General features: G+C 39.3%; 1 protein-coding gene across 10 annotated transcripts in view; it reads left to right on the top strand.

Moving 5' to 3' along the window:
* The window catches only part of LOC126297387 (homeotic protein female sterile-like), a 242,152-nt gene that overhangs the window by 9,912 nt on the left and 213,711 nt on the right, over window positions 1–18,529 (top strand). For all 10 annotated transcript variants that reach the window (XM_049988124.1, XM_049988127.1, XM_049988120.1 and 7 more), the window contains one exon: window positions 8,447–8,591. In XM_049988124.1, coding sequence (XP_049844081.1) covers window positions 8,575–8,591 — 17 coding nt within the window. In that variant the 5' untranslated portion in view covers window positions 8,447–8,574. The remainder of the gene's footprint in view (window positions 1–8,446; window positions 8,592–18,529) is intronic.

Raw genomic sequence — 18,529 nt, 5'->3', positions numbered from 1 at the left:
AATAGTTTTTGGAAATTGAGAAATACTGCATCTGACTGCCTCAATCAGTAAGTTTCAGAATTTTATATGAGAAGTGAAAGTTGTTTTTCACTTGTCTCATGATTTTGGAATCTGTGCTGGTCAGATAGGTTTTAGGATTCTACAACACACGGATGTTGTGGGTATTGGACAATAATTTAGTGGATGCCTTCTGCTAACTTTTCTGCAGACTGGTGTAACCTGTGCTTTCTTCCAGTTACTAGATATAGGCTTTGTTGAAGGGATCTATGGTATCAAAAGGGGACGAGGCTTACTCAGCCGCGAGGTCTGCGTAGAATCTGATTGGTATTTGTCAGGCAGTAGGGGTTCTGTCAGGCATTGGAGCTTGGTTCAGTTTTCACGATTTTACTTCTAAGTTCTGTACAATTCATCTTTTCAGTGGTGTGAGAACTAAACTGGGGCAATACTCTTGGACTTTTTTTGTATAAAATAACATTTGAAAGCAGAGTTCAGCATTTATGATTTTTGCTTTGCTAGCATGATTTTCACCTCATCATTCATAGGGTGCTGGCCAGTGACTTCACATATGGCCAGTATTTCTTTAGATTTTGCGAGAGACCTTTCAGTAAGATTCTACGGTAGTAATTGTTTAAGTCTTCACATGTTGCCATCTTGAATGCCAAATGTTTCAATCAGCATCTGTGTATACCTGAGTCAGAATAACAAAGTGAATGCCAGCAAGACACTGTTAAGTGTTGAATGGAGCGTTGTTGTTGGTTCACAATTACATGCATATGGTTGTGAGAGCAACAGCTGTGTGGTTCTGTACTGACTACTTCCGCACGCTCCATGTTGATAATGTGCAGTGTTGGGCTTACTTCACAGGATGGTGGTAAACTCATCATTTATGGAACATGTTCCTGTTGATAACATGATAGTTTTCCTATTTGTAGACTTCATAAAAGCAACAGTGTATGCACTGTAATTCATGTTTAAAGGTGTATTCAGTGTTAAAGGTCGGTTCAAACAGATATGACTCCTTCATTAATCAACAAACTACATTAATATAATATATTCTGCTTAAGTACTTAACTAATCACTGTAATGTGCATGTAGTATATGATTCTTGTGCAGAGGTATTTGTTAATTGCAAGATGAGATTTCTTATAAAACTGTAGCAGAAGTCACTCACAAATACAAAACACAGCCACGTCTGCAAATGCTGAATGAATGCTGAATGCTGAATGAATAATGGCAAAGGGTAAATGCAACTTAGCAGAGTCACTACCCTCCTTTTTCGACTCTGTTGTCTGAACTACGGTCTGTGAATAGCTTGTAGAATTGTCTAAGAATGTGAGTATGTCCTCAATATTGTTTCCTAAGCTCACATAGTTTTTCCAGGCTGCTTTAACAACTTTACCTGTGCGGTGTATATTACCGCTTCACTTCTCTGGTGTATTTTGTACTACTGCTTCCTCTAACAATTTTTAAATTCCTGCCTCTTTGAAGCTTTTATGTTAGCATGTAATGCTTGATTTGCACCCAAATCTGTCTGACAATATTAAGTAGCCTTAGTATGGTGAAAGCTTGAAGAACCCTGTGACAGTATTTTGTGCCACTTAAAGTGGCTTGGTGTGTGTAGAGAGGACCAAAGGATGCAATACTTTCTCTCAAGTCCCCTTTTAAGGGGTAAAACACCCCCAAAGATAATTTGGCATATTAAGTTTGGAGGAAATTGTTTGAAATAATGTGTGTTTTTCACGTAAAAGTTGATACATAGGCCTAATTAATGTTCTTGATATTTGTATAATCAACTTTTGTAATAATTCGAATTTTTGCAAAATACTCCACACCACCATCAAGTTCGAAAAATGAAAGCGTTCATTACAAAATAAGTTAATGAAACTTTAAACTTGCAGGCATTTGCAATAGACCTGGTTTCTGATATACTGTTCTTGAAAAGTAAGCGGTATACACTGTGCTGTCAAAGTATTTCAACATAATTAAACTATCTAGTCTAGTTGTTTGTTTTATGTTTCAAATTGTCATTTTACATTCATTCTTGTTTTTTAGTATACGGTCTGACATACAAGTATTTTATTAATTGAAAATAATAAGTTACTCATTATGATGATCCAAAATCATTATAATAATGACATTCTGTAAATAAATGCTTAAAACATGTTTTCTTACAGCATACACATAAAATGAGTTGTTTCCTTACAAAATATACATGACAGAGAACATAATGGAAAACAGAAATAAACTGGATTTCAAATTGTCGCGAGTGACCCTCTAAATAATCTGATTCCTATTGAGCATATTTCAGTGTATTAGTAAGCCTTGGCGATTAGAATCAATTATATACTAGTGATTGCGGCTTGATTATATTGTTTCTCAAGCGGAGATTGACATAACAACTCAACAGAAGTAGATCTGAAAATCTTCTCACAAAGTTCTTCCAACATCGAAAGCTGTATATAGGCTCACAATTGTACTTGGGCAACACAAGCCCTTTTGGGGGTCACGAAATAAACAAATTTTTTGTCCTCGGGTATAATGCTCTAACCAGTCCTTTCTCACTAAAATGTCTTCTCAAATATCTTTTGATCCGATCAGACAGATGCTGTTATGGTGAGAGTTGGGACTTCAAAAAGATCTGGAATTATCAGTCCAAACTCTTGATTAGTTTCTTTTAAAACCATGTGAAGGGTGATTCAGTGTGGAAAAGCTGTTTTTACTGTCAAACCCCAGGATAAGGAAGTTCATCTGGTGATCCCAAAGGGCTCAATGGCACAGGTGTATACAGTTTTCAATGTTGGAAGAACTTTCTGAGAATTTAAGATGTAGTTATGGTTAAAGAATATGGATTTCGATCTCCACTTGAGAAACAACATAATAAAGCTGCAGTACTAGTACATAATCAGTTCTCTTAACCAAGACTTACCAATGTATCGAAATATGCCTGATACTTATAGGGTCACTTGTGACAATTTGAAATCTGCTGAATTTCGTTTTATATTGTGTTCTGTGTTGTGTATTTTATGTGAAGAAATTTTGTTCATTTTTTGTATGTGGTATAGGAAAACATTGTTTTAAGCATTTAATTACAGAGTGACATTGTTGTAATGATTTTGGGTCATAATAATGAGTTACTTATTATTTTCAGTTAATAAAATACATGTATGGGAAAGGTTAAACTAAAAAAAAAACACAAATGAATGAAAAATAACAATTTGAAACTTAAAATGATTGTAATCAAAATATATAATTAGGCTAATAATGAATGTTTAAATAGTTTAATGAGGTATGTTGAAAATACCAAGCACATTGTGCATAGCTTGTTTCCAAAAACGAAATTTCAGAAACCAGCTTTATTACATATGGATGTATATAGCTTGAAAGCTCTTTAATTTATTTTGTAAAAAATTTGTATTTTTCAAAATTAATTGATGGTGGTGGAGTATTTTGCAAAATTTCAAATTATTACAAAATTTGATTACACAGACCTTTATATGAGAAACATTTTTTGTAGATCATCATTTTGAAGGTATTCCCCTCCAAACCTAATGTGCCAAATTACCTGTTGGGGTGTCTTTCAACATTTAAAAGTGAAATACGTGGTTTCTTTTGTTTCACAAGTACCGCAAGCTCTGCCTTACACAGATCATCCCAAATTATTTCAGTAGCTACCAGTTGAGCCACTAAAGAAAATTGTCTGGATTCATCTTGTGGTAGCCTCGTGATTCCCTCGATTTGTAAACTAAGTGACAATTTAGTACGGAAACAGCTTGCAAGAAAAAACCTCTTCTGTCCTTTCCCAGGGAACAATAGTACGTCATAATTTTCTGTTCAGTTTTTGCTGACAAAATGACTGGCATTTATCAAAGTCAAATATAGCCACACAAGGCCTTTTAGAAATCGATAACACCACACAAGAATATCACGCGTTCACATTATTTTGCATCCCTTAATTTTTTTAGCTCTGAATCGCAGGGCTCTGACAATTATTAACTAGTTTTGCTGCCACTGAATAGTTCTATCTTGCAAGAAGTAATACTTCTATGGTTTGATGTTTCTTTCTCTCATAATACCCACATACATCGTGCCCAGCTCATTTTCATCTTTCTTTCTAACAGGATGTTTGAAACCTAGGTAACAAGCCTCTTTGTTCTATGCGGTATTCTTCGTGAACATTCGTGACACTGTTTGTATGTTGTGTAAGACTTCACACACAATGGTAATGAGAGTTGGGCTACAGAGTGGTGTGGCAACTGTTGTCATAGGAAAGCTGGGCAGGAGCAGAAATGATTAGCGAACAAGATTATCCGACAAACAGAAGATTTATTTATCAGTGATTTATTTATCAGTGATTTATTTATCAGTGATTTATTTATCAGTGATTTATTTATCAGTGATTTATTTATCAGTGATTTATTTATCAGTGTGTGACAATTCATTACAAATAGTGCAGCACAAAACAGAGTCCAACTATGACAAAGTCAACAAGAGGGAGTCTACTAAAGCACAAATGATGGTGTTGGAACTGCGACTAGACACAATCTGTGTAGCATCACGTGTCGAAGTGACTGCGGATGCAAGTGGGCCAAGTGGCTGCCTCCGGCCGCCGTGTGTTGCAGCAGCAGAGGGCACTTGTATGGAGTCACTGGAGGTGTGGCTTAGCGGGTGTGCGCCACTAATTACACCCGATCCAGCGTGACCGCTATCAGTATCCAACAGAAACTTGAAATTCTATTACTGACATAATTCTGCCTGTGGGGTGGTATCCTTACTTGGGACCACACTGTGAATGTTGTCTCTGCAGTTTTACCACCTTCATTAGGAGCAGTAAAGTCACAATTGCCTCTCTTCTTGAAACAAGTGCCCCTGCCTGCACACCTGACCCTACAAAATGTGAGAAGATCATTAAACTTTCTGTTTAGCAACCACATTTATTTGCTCACTTTCATTGCACGCGTCGGTCATTATGTTGTGTAAAATACGTGCCACACACAGAAATGAAGCACACAATGAAAGCAAACGGTAACAGTTAATTTACTGGCCACAAACATCATCAGCAACAGAATAGTGTTGCAGTCCTTTCTGGCTGTGGTGAATGGGACAGGAGGTGCAACAGTGTGTGTTCTCAGATTCCTTGTTGCTACGACAGCAACACTGTAAACATGTAGATGCCAATCACATTGTTATTCTGATCCAGACATACAGCTCTTATTTTGTTTTGCATGTATTGTGCATAAGCCTGTTTCTTTAGACATTGCTTTATGGTGTCTGTTTTCCATGAAGGTTCCTCCCATCATATAATGTTCTACTTGGTGTAAAATTATCCAGTGCATGATCAACTGTTCTTTTAAATCGTTAAACTTAAAGCAAAGCTCTTCTGTGTACTCCTGGTCAGAGCTAAACTTCCCAAGTTCCTTATTGAGATATGACACTTCTGCTTCTTTATCTAGTTTGCTGAACGTATAAATCTTCCTTCTTGTTTTGTCATTGGGTAATCACGTCACTGCAAATAACTGATTGTCATTGATACCAGATGTGGCACAAATGACCTCAAAGAGATCACATCTGTTGCCAATAGATCAAATTTATTCTCATCACGAGTAGGGTCCTGTATGAAATATTCTAGGCAATTTTCTCAGAGAATGCACTCGGTAAAGTTTTCCAGCACGTCTCACCATGCCCGCCACTAACAAAACTGTAATTATCATAATTATTGTTGGGTGAGTCTCCCCTTATGATTACAGTATGACGGGGAACTTGAAAACCAACGAACTATGGTTTTCTATAAGGTTTCTGGTTACAGTGGGAGGTGATTATGGTACAGAACCTTCAAGTATCTGATTCTAGCCTTGCTTGCAACTCGGAACCAGATGGGCCCACAATCAGTGTGTGTCAGTCGGTCAGTTTCAGTGGAAGAAATCACCTCAGACTTGTTGATTGGTGGAATGGGTGGGGGTGTTACATTTCTGTCTGCCCTCTGCACGGCTACTGTACCTACCATTGACATGCCACTCAGTCTTGTGGATGAGTGGTTACAGATCCTGTACTTCCTGTAGAGGGGACTATCAGCACGACAAGGTAGTACTTTAGGTATCTTCGGCATCTTTTGTACGTGTCTCAGTGGGGTTGCATTGTGGCTGGTGAAATATTTTATGGAACATTAAATAAATAATTTTTGGATATTTTACACTATCTTCCTTTAAGAAATGAAGTGATTACCCAACAAAGTGATTCTTTTGTGAGAAGAGAGAAACCTGGGATAATATTAGTCACTTCCTGGAGCTGCTTGGAACATTTTTCATAGTTATGGTCACGAAGAAATTTGAAAATGGTGAAAGCTTACAATACATGCAAAAAGCATACACTCACATTGAACAGGGAAACTGTGCAACATCGTATGATAGTTATAGATGCTACAGTAAGTGTAAGTAAAATAATTTACTATGGAATGTTATGCTGAACACTTATTTGTAACTTCAGAACTCCTCAAAAATGTGTTTTTTGTATACGTAGGTAGATGCTGCAATTTTAGGTGAACAATGATACTATTTACAAATTTGTATAAAGCACAAATATAGGTTAAAACTGATGCTATAACACAAAATACATTTTTCAGATCAATGAATGTTGAAAAATAAACATCTGTGAGTTTTAATACACTCAACATAAAACAAGTTTTAAGTGATGTTTTAGGATGTTGGTCTAAGAAGTAGCTTTGTCCTACATTTGATTTCACTCTGAACACAAGAGAGATACCAAAAGTCAGCATAAATATGCAAGTCTGTGTAAATAAATATGTGATATAAGTAGTTTAATGGGTTTTGTGTCACCTTCTGCACTAGTGTGCCAATGATGAACACTGAAGCCTTAATATATGGTGCTAAAACAATAAAAAATAGTGCGAGTAAGCGTGCGCGCGCACACACACGCGTTATCCTTCATAATTCAATTAAAACTAAAAGATTTATGCAGAATGGATTACTTTGGTGAGTAACAATGCTAGGGTTTTTATGCATTTTTACAATGTTTCACTTTCTCTTTTGCCCTTTGTATAATTTTATATGAACAGTGTCAAGATATTAAGACTGGTAACCTCACTTTCAGTTAATGTTGTTGTTTTCTCAGCAATTATATTGTATTTTTGCCTGTTCCTTTTTTTAACTTAACTGGTACACTAATTGTTAATGAGATGTATCAGAAGTAAATTTCCCCCGATGTTTCCCATGATTATGGGTAGCTCATACTTACATAAAGAAACTCTGTGCAATGTATAGCTCTCTGTATACTGCCAATTCCCACAGTGTGTGATATTTTTCAAAGTAAACTATTTCTAACTGATGTCGCCATACTTCTGAGAGTTTGTGGGTGATTTCTGTTGCTGTTATTTGTAGTCACCTTGTTAAATTGTCTGATATTTGCACATTTTGGAATTGGTATAGCACCAATGGAAGTCTGAAAAAATGTGTGAAGTAGTTGCTGTTCCACAGAAATAATTTACAGTAAATTGGTATGAACTTATGTTTACTTCGCTGCTAGTGTGCTATGAAATTTGTTGCAGAAAATGCTCATGTGCATGGGTGTCATTGCATGTTAATGAAACACGTGGACTATACTTGTTTTGTAAATAAAACTGCCCTTTTCTGCTGCCACTTTATTTATCTGAGATGCTTTTCATCTTTTTCTTGTTCTAAGGCATTATCAGTGGGATCTATAACGGTACAGTTTTGTTATTTTTAGATTATTAAACAGTTAATGTTGCGATTTTTGATGTAAAAAAATAAAATAAAAAAGGGCAATTACTTAGAGTTTGCTGATCTGTGTTTCCTCTCATTTGGTCTGGAGGTCGCACCACCACTTTATTACTGACATACAAGCACAACTTTGCGTTCTGACTTTCTTCACACTGTTCACCATGTTTCTCTGTTTTTGTGGTGTACTATTGTTCTTTTGCCACTCTATATAACTATTTCGTTGGACACTGCTTTTAATAACGTAAATATTGCAACTCCATTACGTGTTTCCTCCTCTTTGGTGTGTGTACCTACTTGTTGTCAACCTAACTAAGTAAATGTTAAAGACTAACTTCTATTTGTGTGTGTGTGTGTGGGGGGGGGGGGGGGGGGAGAGGTTGTTTGAATTGTATGGAATACATGCTTTCTATATCAAATGAGTGTTGCTGTGTCTGGACTTTTTGTATCTTTTATTTGTTGTATTGGCTGTGTAGTGTTTTTAATGGTTGTCTTCTTGTACTTTGAAATTTTGGATGTTTGGTCATATGATGCTTCAGTGTGTTGTTTTTATGGAGGACGTAATTGTTTTGTTGTGACTTTCTGTTGTATTTAAGTCAAAATATCATCAAGTGTTAAGAATGAGAATAGTCAGATTGTGTTTGAATAATTTCCTGAAACATCTCTGTAAATTATGCTGTTTTTTTTTTTTTTTTCAGATGTTAGCTATTGAGAATGCACAGTGATACAGATGAAAATTTGTTGGTGTTGTCTTGCACACCACACCATTAAGAAAGGGCATGTACCTGCAGCTTTGTGACGTAAATGAAGAGGCTATTGTTTACACATGTATATTTCAGGAAGGTAAGCGAAAAAAAAGCTGTACCAGTGATGCATACTGTAGTTTTGCAACCAAAATTGTAATATTACCACATGTTGAAAGATTTTAGGCTGTTGACAGTCCCTGATGTTCCACTCCCACGAAGGTATGTTTTTTCTTGAGAGACTTGGCATCATGTTAAAACTTGACGGAAGTTTAGAATTTTCAAACCACCTCTCGATAATATTAGCTTCTTTTGTGTAGTACATATAGAAAATACTAATAACTGTTCAACTTCCTGTAAGAAGGTCTGTAACAGTATCACATGAACTCCAAAATAGTTATACCAGAAAGGTCAGTCGAGATCATGCAAATACCTAATATGAAGATATGATGGGAGATCAGTGAAGTGAGTGTAAAGTATAAATCTTGATCAATAGCTTATGCAGGGCCATATTAATGGTCATTATTTCCAATGTCCTCCGTGGATGGAATGAGAAAAGGCATTTCTTTGTAAATAAAGTATTTCCTTCCCATCCACATTAGTGATTTTCTGAGTAGCTTGCAACTGCATATGTACCTTATATTTTGTTAAAAAAAGGAGATAGTGATTCTTTTGCCATTTGAGCATGCTATTAGTGTTCCTCCAGGTACTAGTACGAGTTGGACACAGACAAGTTGCATAGTTTTTATCTATAAAACAAGGATTTTCAAACAGGCCCAATAAAAGTGACAAAATACACACTACTGCATACAATAGTCATTGTCAGGATTTGTTAAATGGAAGATGGAAAATAGCTCACTTAAATGTGACAAAGATTTTTTCGGGGATTACGCTTAGAATTTCTGTGTGATATTTGTAACTGGGAACAAATTGCTCCCTTGTTAGACAGTATGCAATGAAAGGGATCAATGCTAAAATTAAATAACCTATTAAAGTATTTTTGTGTAGCACATTGGGCTTACCAGAAATATTGTTTCTTTCCTGACTATTGGCACAAACTTGTCCTTATAATACATATGTAATTTAATCATAGCGTCAGCGGTGGCTAGAATTTAGGCTTGGCAAGTAAGTCTGACTCAAAATTGTTTGTCGCAGTCAGTAGTAATGTGCAGTGGCTGACACAAAAGTGAGGGCTAAAGTTTCTGCAGAAAGATTGTCTACTGACACTAGTTCCAGCCAGCTAGTGAAATGATTGCACTTGAGACGCTCTTTTAAGATGACATTATAAACTTGTAAATGTCCACTCCAGGGAGTCTATTTCTTGTATCTCAGGCCAGGCAAAATATGGGACAGATCCCAGGGTGACATAAGTTGTGTAGGCTGTTGAAGGATTCTCTACAAAATTCAACTGGAAGGAAAGGATAGTATCTTCTCTGAGGGGCATTGCAACATCGCTGGACATCTTCAGGAATGTCGAGATTCATCCGTAACGCAGATGTAGCATTGTTTAAGAAACTCTGGAGCCCCTGGTCATCTTGTTATACCTGGAGGAGTTCTGTGGAATTGGTGGGACTTGACGCATGGGGGGCAGTCCGCAACTACATTGTAAAGAATGTTCTTAATGTCAGTGCTAAATTGAGCTATAAATTCTAGTTGATTATTCTGATAAGGTGAGCAATTGTTACTGTTCCACTTAAAGGCATGAGTTAGTTGTTGATCCATGTAGAGGTTAAATTCCCTTGCTTATGTCTGCAGCCAAAAATATTGACTGCTTCATACACACAAGAAGTTTGTGGTCGTAGGCACTCCACTTCTGCTGTGACAGTGGTAGTTTGAGAGACTAAATAAGAAAGCAGTTGCCAGGAGCCATCAGGCAGTTGTTAAAACATTGTACCGATAGCTGTCCCACTTGGGTCCACCACTAATGGTAAGGATGTATCAAGCTCTGGGGTGTTAGAAGTACAATGTTTGCCATACACTGTTTTACGGCATCAAAAAAGCAGAGGACATCACATCAGTCCACTGAACTGGAATACTGTCTCTAACCTCGTGGCAGGCAAGTGCTGCAGTTAACGGTTACTGTAGTTCTGCTGAACTTAGTAGGTGGTGATGATACAAATTAAACATTCCTAGGAATTGTCATAATTCTTTGATGGTGTTCGGCTTTGATACTTGCAGGATGGCTTTAACCTCTTCTAATCATGGTAAGGAGCCTGCAGAACATATCTAATGGCCAAGGAAAGTAATCTCGGACTGCTTGAACATACATTTAACTGTGTTCAAGACCAAACTAACTGCTCTAAGGACTTTAATACTTCAGTAAGATGTTGATGTTGCTTCTCAGTGACCGAAAAGATAAGAATTTCATTGGGGTAAGCAAAGCAAAGTGGCAGGCCTTGCAGAACTGAGTCATATATCGTTGCCACATCTAAGTAGCATTCCATAAATCAAATGTCATGTATGTACTCTGATAATGCAAATGGAGTGATAATCATCGTTTTTTGTATGTCTTCCTCTGCTACTGGGAACTGTGTGTAGGCTTTAGTAAAATTGAGTACACTGAATAAGGTTGCATCATGCAAGATGTAATTATAGTCCCAGAGCAGTTTAGCACCATTTTGGCATTACGTGCATGATTATTTCCACACGCACACTGCGCTCTACATTTCTAGCTGTAAAGGGGATGGCCATGTGACAATTGATCGGATAATGCCTTCTTTCAGCATGGTGTCAACTTAAAAATTGCAAAACTGAGGAAAATGCAGAATAGAGGAAAATGTTAAAACCCCCCTAAAATATTAGCAAAAACTCACGTACTTGGGCATATATGATTAAAAATCACGATAATCTCCAATACTTTGTATAAAATCTAAGTGAAGGAAATTAAATGTGCAATACAATGTTTATACAATAATTTGTGGTAATGGATTTCATCAGTTAAAAAAAATCAAGTAAAAACTCACCAAAAATTGAAATTGGTCTCTGGGTATCAGGTAATTGAGCTATTTTCTGACATGCTCTGATCCGAATATACGTTAAAAATGCATGTTTTGAGAGATCATCCTTTGTCCTCGCTCAATTGATGAACATGTTGAATTACAACAAAAATATCACAGCACGTAAGTGGTTAAACCAGAAGCAGAAATGTAAACATCTGCTAAGTGACAAATTTAGTCACCATTGCTGTTATTGGCTGATGCTTTTCTTATGAGCGGCACTTCATATGCTCCCCACAGTTACTATTATTTTAGTCTTGATCAGAGAAACAGACACATGGAAAAATGAGTTTGCGTCCCCAATTGATGTTGCACGCTTCTAAGAAGTTGGCTCATTGAATTTCTGTACACTGTGTAAAATGTAAATCTGATAAAACAAACAAACAAACAAACTCGGATGCTACAGTTCTGCTTCATGCCCTCTATCACTGCTGCCAGTCTTTGCAATTTACAGTGTGTGGTGCAAAGTATGTACATGAGTAGTGTATGTAGTTGTAGCACAGTATTATGTTGGATTTGAACATGAAAGTCTTTAAAATGTGATATTGCATAACTTTTTCTATTTCCGTTTGACATCTTTGTCATAGCACATCATCTGCACGAAAAGTATATTTTGAGCACTTCACAAAACAACATCTGCATGAAAAGTATATTTTCAGCACTTCACAAAATGCTTTCACTCCTACCTGCATTCCAGTCGTTGAAGAGCCACTCTCCCTCTCTGCATATCCAGTAGGTGAGCTCATTTTGTGTGTGTTAGTGTGATGTGGTGGCTGCACTGCCTATTGGGTGACTTGACAAGTAACCAGACAATAAGAGTTCACTAGCTGGAAATGGGTGCCCCTTCCTCAATGATAATTGAGTGTATGCTTCAAGACTGTGTTTGAATTTAAATAGTTGACACTTGATATTGTTGCTGAATACAGTACATTGGAAATACATGCAAAAAGATGAGACTGAGTTAAAAGCTTCGAAAGAAAAGGTGCTGTATGGGCCCCTTGGTAATGTATTGGCTTGGTCCGGAATACTTTGCGTTGACTGTCTTGTTTTCCCAGTACCACTGCAACTTAGCAGTAGTTGTATAATAGTGTGGTGAAGCTAAATGTTGCAAGTTGTATTGGCAACACTGGTCGTGGATTATGTCAGCATTTCGTCTCTCACATCTCCCCTCTCCATGATGGCCTAAAATATTCCCTTAACTCTGCCACGACCTATGTTGTGAACCTTTTGCCTTTTGTGCCAGTTATAACTTCTTCAGTCTCATCAAATGTCAACAGGAAGAACACAGGACGAAGTCAAGCGAGGCGTCTAGTAAGAACTTAGAATTGAGGTAAACCTTACAAGGAAGAAATGTAAAATTGGGGATTTTTTAGCACTGATTTTATGGGTTTTTCATAGGGGCTATGAATTTACGATGTAGAATCATGAAAAATGTAAAAGCTTAAGTTCCACAGGTTTTATTAGTCCCAGTGGTAGTGCTGGAAACATCACTTTTGTGATCAGTTAAATGTAGAAACTATTAATCAGAATAAACATACTCAAATACGTAACAACTTTGAGTAATAAATATATTATGAGATGATACACCTGGAAGTATACTAGTCCCTGAATTTTAAGCACTGGCTCATAACTGGGAAACTACAAACTGTAACACTCTACACATTATAATGCAAGAAGTATGGAGTGAAAAAAATCAAAGAATAAACTGTCGGTGTTACTGCTACGTAAGGTGTCACTGGCTGGCGCATAATTAAATCTGACAGCTGCGACATTATTACACAACACACTTAGTATCAGCACTATGACACTACAATAGAATGCAGGTTTTTATCGCTGGTATTTGTATTATTGCTGATATTTGTTTTATGGACATTATGCCGTGGACCAGTGGTATAGTTGTCTGCTGGATGTTTTGTCTTCCAATAATGTAGACATTGTCATAGGCTTGAGTGATTCACAAAACAGTTACAATCTCAAACAAGCTTTATCCGTATGCACAAAATGGCTAGCTTGTGATGTCTGACTGCTGCGAAGGAATCAACTGAAGGCTGTTTCCCTTCTGTGTGTAAAAACTGTCACAGATTGCATCAACAGAGCATTCAGAAAACACGGTATTCGTACAGTGCTCAAGCCAAAAAGAAAGATGCTTGAACAGAGGAAAGGATTTACGCTTTCCACAGCAGGATTATATTAAATCCCTTGCACTTGCAGTCAAATGTACATAGGAACTACAAAATAAGCCTTAGCACCTGCCTTAAGGAACAGAAACAGTTGCCTCATGGGCAAGGCGGAAAAAATCATAATTATGCACTGGGACCAAAGAACCACCAAATCCATTTCTCTGGCACTATTTTCTGCAAGATCTAATCATTGCTACACTAATATGTACAGAGAAGCAATAGAAATTCAAAAACACAAAATCATCAATAAAGAGTTAAAACTCTTACCCACTACTAGCTCCATAACATCAGTCAGTGTGACTCCGTGATCATAGGCAATGATATGATATCATGAACATGCAAACGAACACTATTGCATGGATACATATAAACGGTTTGGCTTGTTGGGATTGTTTGAGACTGTGTTTCATTTAAGTATCTCATGTGTCCATCATTGGAAGGCAAAATCTTAGAGAATTATGCCGTGGACCACAGCCTAGTGCCCATAAAACAAATATCTACATTAATGTGTGTAATTCAATATGGAAAATTTAGTACTTTGCCCCTGTGGCCCTCTGATATCAAAGTTAATCACAAAACTGAAAGTTATAGTTGGTAAACTGAACTTTCCCATAACTAGGTTGATAACTTGATACTACAATTGGCCACCTGTGCTGTTCAGGTAAAAACAAATTCTTTTTCTCTTAATTTTAATTATTCCTTTTGTGATAAATGTAAGAATGCGCCAAGAAGAGTTTGAAGTGGTACTTGGTTGGTAGTACACTCTTACCTGATTTGTATAAAACAAATCCAGTTGTACATATTTTTGTTAAAACTAGCAGGTTTTTCTTAATGTTACATTGTACAGTGTGTCCAGCTTCAAAGAAGCCATACATACATACGTACGTACATTAGCTTAAATTACGCCTAAAGGCTTTGCATAAAAATCAGGAAATGAAATGAACGTGTTATATCTTGTTCATGGGCAAATAAAGGTGAATCACAAAAGGTACTGGAAGTGACTGTCCTCAACTTGCAAACACAGTTGAACATGACACTGCAGATTCTTGAATGTTGCTGCTAGAACCTTTGGTGTCACTGCTTGGATTTCGCAGATGATGTTCTCTAGTAAATCTTCCAAGTTGTGTGATGTGCTCATGTAGACATGTGCTTTTAGGCCACGCCAGAGCATAAAGTCAAGTGGTGTTTTATCAGGTGACCTTGGGGATCCACAACTCTTTTTTGGATACATGCGTGGCGAGCACAGGACCCCGAGGTAGTGTGGCTCGCTTTCCTTTCCGGGCTACATACCTTCCTTTTCCACATCCTTCCCCATCCCCCATCCTCCCCTCTCCACCTCCACCCCTTCCCTTCCCCTTCTCCCCCATGGGAGTAGGTTTCGTGCCTATGTCAGGAGACGGACGCTTGTAACTGTAAGACAGTCTCTCTTCTTTGCTTTCTATGCTGGAAAGTCTCTGTCCTCCCTTTGTCCTTCCCTTTTCCATGCCTCTTCTCTTTACCCTCTTCTCCACTGCAGTGTTTAAGACCTCTCCTCTTTTCTTTGTTCCTCCCTTTCTCTTTCTTTCCTCCCTGTGGATGTCTGAAGGCCGACCCCCTTGTTCCCACGCTTAGCCGTTGACGGGGTAATGCGTAATTCCCCACTGCAGGTAGACAGGTAGGACACGTACGTACCCCCTGGTAATGGCCAGGTCCTGAGAGGGGAGATTTCCCGAGCTGGTACCTTCTGAACGTGCCTATTGGTCTCTCCGTTCGTTTCTCAGGAGGTGTGAACAATCACCTAAGTCGGGAGTGCCCTCAGAGAGGGCCTCCACAAGGAAGGAGCACGCCATTGGAGATGCCGGTAATCATTGGGGATACTTCCCCAATGGTTTCCTCAATGTCTACAATTTCTGCTTACAAGTGAAAGTTAAATGAGTCTCAGCCACAGACAATTCTTCCATCAGTGCCACAGTTCCTTGTTGTTTCTCCGTCGGACGAAGGTCAAGACTTCTCCACAGTCAACCCTTTCATTATTCAGAAAGGTGTCGAAGCAATTGCAGGTCCTGTAAAGTCTTGTTCCTGATTACGAAATGGAACCTTGTTGTTAGAAACAACCATCCAGACACACAACTTGCTGCGAACTTCACTGCTACACACCTTCCCTGTCCGGGTGGAAGTGCACCGCACTTTAAATTCATCACGCGGGGTGGTTTATACACGCTCACTCGACAGATTGTCCAACGAGGAAATTCAAAACTACATGTCTGACCAGGGCATAACGTGTGTACATAGTCATGAAAAGGGTTGACAAGGACTTGTTTCCAACCCATACACTCTGCTTCCTCTAGAGATTGCCTCATTTTCAAAGATGAACGGCTTATTGATGAAATCAGCGTGAAGGAAAAGGTGTCTACATTTGCTGCTTGGAAGTTATTCGCCAGTCGATAGCCCACTGTGCCTCCAAGAGGTAAATATAGCACTGTCCTTGCATCTCCTCGGCCTACTAAGGAGGCAGCCACACTGATCTGTGATCTCACCTTTAGTGCCACGGTTGTCAGATTGGCCAGTGCAAAGATCGCCCATTCATCCTCCCCACTATCACCTGCTCACTCTATGGCTCACCCTTCATCGGCTTCTGCTAAATCACGAGCCCCAGAATCAAACACCCGGATTTCGAAAAAAGAGCCTACTCACGAAGATTTTTTACGTACCCTGACTTCACAACCATCAATTCTTCCCTCATCTCAACGTCCCGTTTCCAAGAAGGCTCATAAGAAACAAAATTCCTCTCCTTCTCTGCCACGACGTGTCTCATCTACAGCGCCACCTGGCGGTAACCACCCTCAGCCGTCTTCCCTGTCGCCAAGGCGCACTGCTGGAGACCAATCCACCGGCCAATTGCCGGTGGCAGGAGCTGCCCCTGAACAACCTATGAATCAGTATCTTCTGCCTTTGGCTGAATGCCGTTCCACGCTGTCGGCAGCAGGCTCTCAGCATTTGTAGAGTTGAGAGCAACCGTGGTAAGATTCTTCCCTTTTCTTTCCACCCTATGTTAGTTATCCATTGGAATATTCTCAGCATTAAAGCGAATCAGGATGAATTGTCGATCCTCTTAAGATCCCACTTGCCGGTCATCTTCTGTCTTCCGGAAACAAAGCTGCGTCCTAACGATCGCTTTGTTTTCCCTCATTTTCAGTCAGTTAATGGCACTCCAACACATAGTGGCTTAAGATTCTTCTCCGTGATACTGTCCATTATCACCCAATCCCCTTAAACAGTTCCTTCCAAGCTGTTGCTGTCAGTCTTTCCCTTTCTGGGTACACCTTCTCTCTTTGTACCATATACTGTCCACTGTCCATACTGATGGCAAGAGCTGATCTCCTTCATCTCCTTGGTCAGATTCCGCCCCCGCCACCCCCCCCCCCCTTTCCCCCTATTTGCTTGTTGGGGAATTCAGTGCCCATCACCCGCTTTGGGGATCTCTGCGTCCTTGTTCGCGAGGCTTCCTATTGACATTTTCACCAAGCGGATCTTGTTTGCCTCAAACACTGGGGAACCTACATTTTTGTCTGCCTCCACAACGAATTTCTCTCGTTTGGACCTTTCGGTCGGTACTGTTCAGCTAGCTCAGCGCTTTGAATTGTTCGCTCTTGATAATACACTCTCGAGTGACCATTTTCCATGTGTCCTTATATTGCAGCCACAACTGCCATATATGTGCCCAATACGCTGAAAGTTTGCCCAAACCAATTGGACACTTTTTTCATCTCTAGCGACATTCAATGACCGTCACTTCACGAGCGTTGACGATCAGGTAACTCATGTTAAAAGAAGTTATTCTTACAGCCGCGGAACGTTCAATAACTTGCACCAATGATTTGACCCGGCACCTCCCAGTTCCATGGTGGAATGAGGTGTGCCGTGACGCAATACGTGAGCAGCGATGTGCTCTTCGCGTTTTCTGCCACCATCCTACTTTGGCCAACTGTATTCGCTATAAGCAGTTATGTGCGCAATGCTGTCGCGTCATCCGCTATAGCAAGAAGGCAAGCTGGGACTTCTTTGCTAGCTCTTTTAACACCTTCATTCCCTCCTCAGAAGTTAGGAGTCGAATTCAATGGTTATCTGGCGCGCCTAGTTTATCCCCAATCTCTGGGCTCACCTTAGTGGAACCCATCGCAGTTTCTAACTCATTGGGTCAACACTTTGCTGAGATTTCGAGCTCTTCAAATTATCTGCCAGCCTTTCTCCCAAAGAAACATGCAGTGGAAGTGCAACCTCTTGCTTTTTCCTCTCAAAATAGCGAAAGCTGTAATACCGTTTTCTCCTTGTGGGAACTCCAACACACACACACACACACACACACACACACACACACACACACACACACACTACTTCTCGCTCTTCTGCCCCAGGACTGGATGGTATCCACATCCAAGTGTTGCTGCATTTATCACACCATAGTCTGTATTACCTCCTTCACCGTTATAATCGAATTTGGACCTACAGTACATTTCCCAGAAGATGGCGGGAAGCTATCATCGTTCCTTTTCCGGAACCTGGAAAGGACAAACATCTGTCTAGCTATTGCCCCATTTCTCTCACGAGTATTGCATGTAAGGTTTTGGAGCGCGTGGTGAATTGCCGTTTAGTCTGGTGCCTGGAGTCCCGAAGACTTTTAACACGTACCCAACACGGTTTCTGAAAGCATCGTTCTGCAGATGACCCTCTTGTTGCTCTTTCCACTTATATAGTGAAGAATTTTCTCAGGAAACACCAAACGGTAGAAACATTTTTTGATCTGGCGAGAGCATACAATACCTGTTGGAGGACAGGCATCCTCCGCAAACTGTTCTCTTGGCGGCTTTGAGGTTGGCTGCCCC

This window comes from Schistocerca gregaria, chromosome X, assembly GCF_023897955.1.
Source record: "Schistocerca gregaria isolate iqSchGreg1 chromosome X, iqSchGreg1.2, whole genome shotgun sequence".
NCBI lineage: Eukaryota > Metazoa > Arthropoda > Insecta > Orthoptera > Acrididae > Schistocerca > Schistocerca gregaria.
This window is presented reverse-complemented; position numbering and strand designations above follow the sequence as displayed.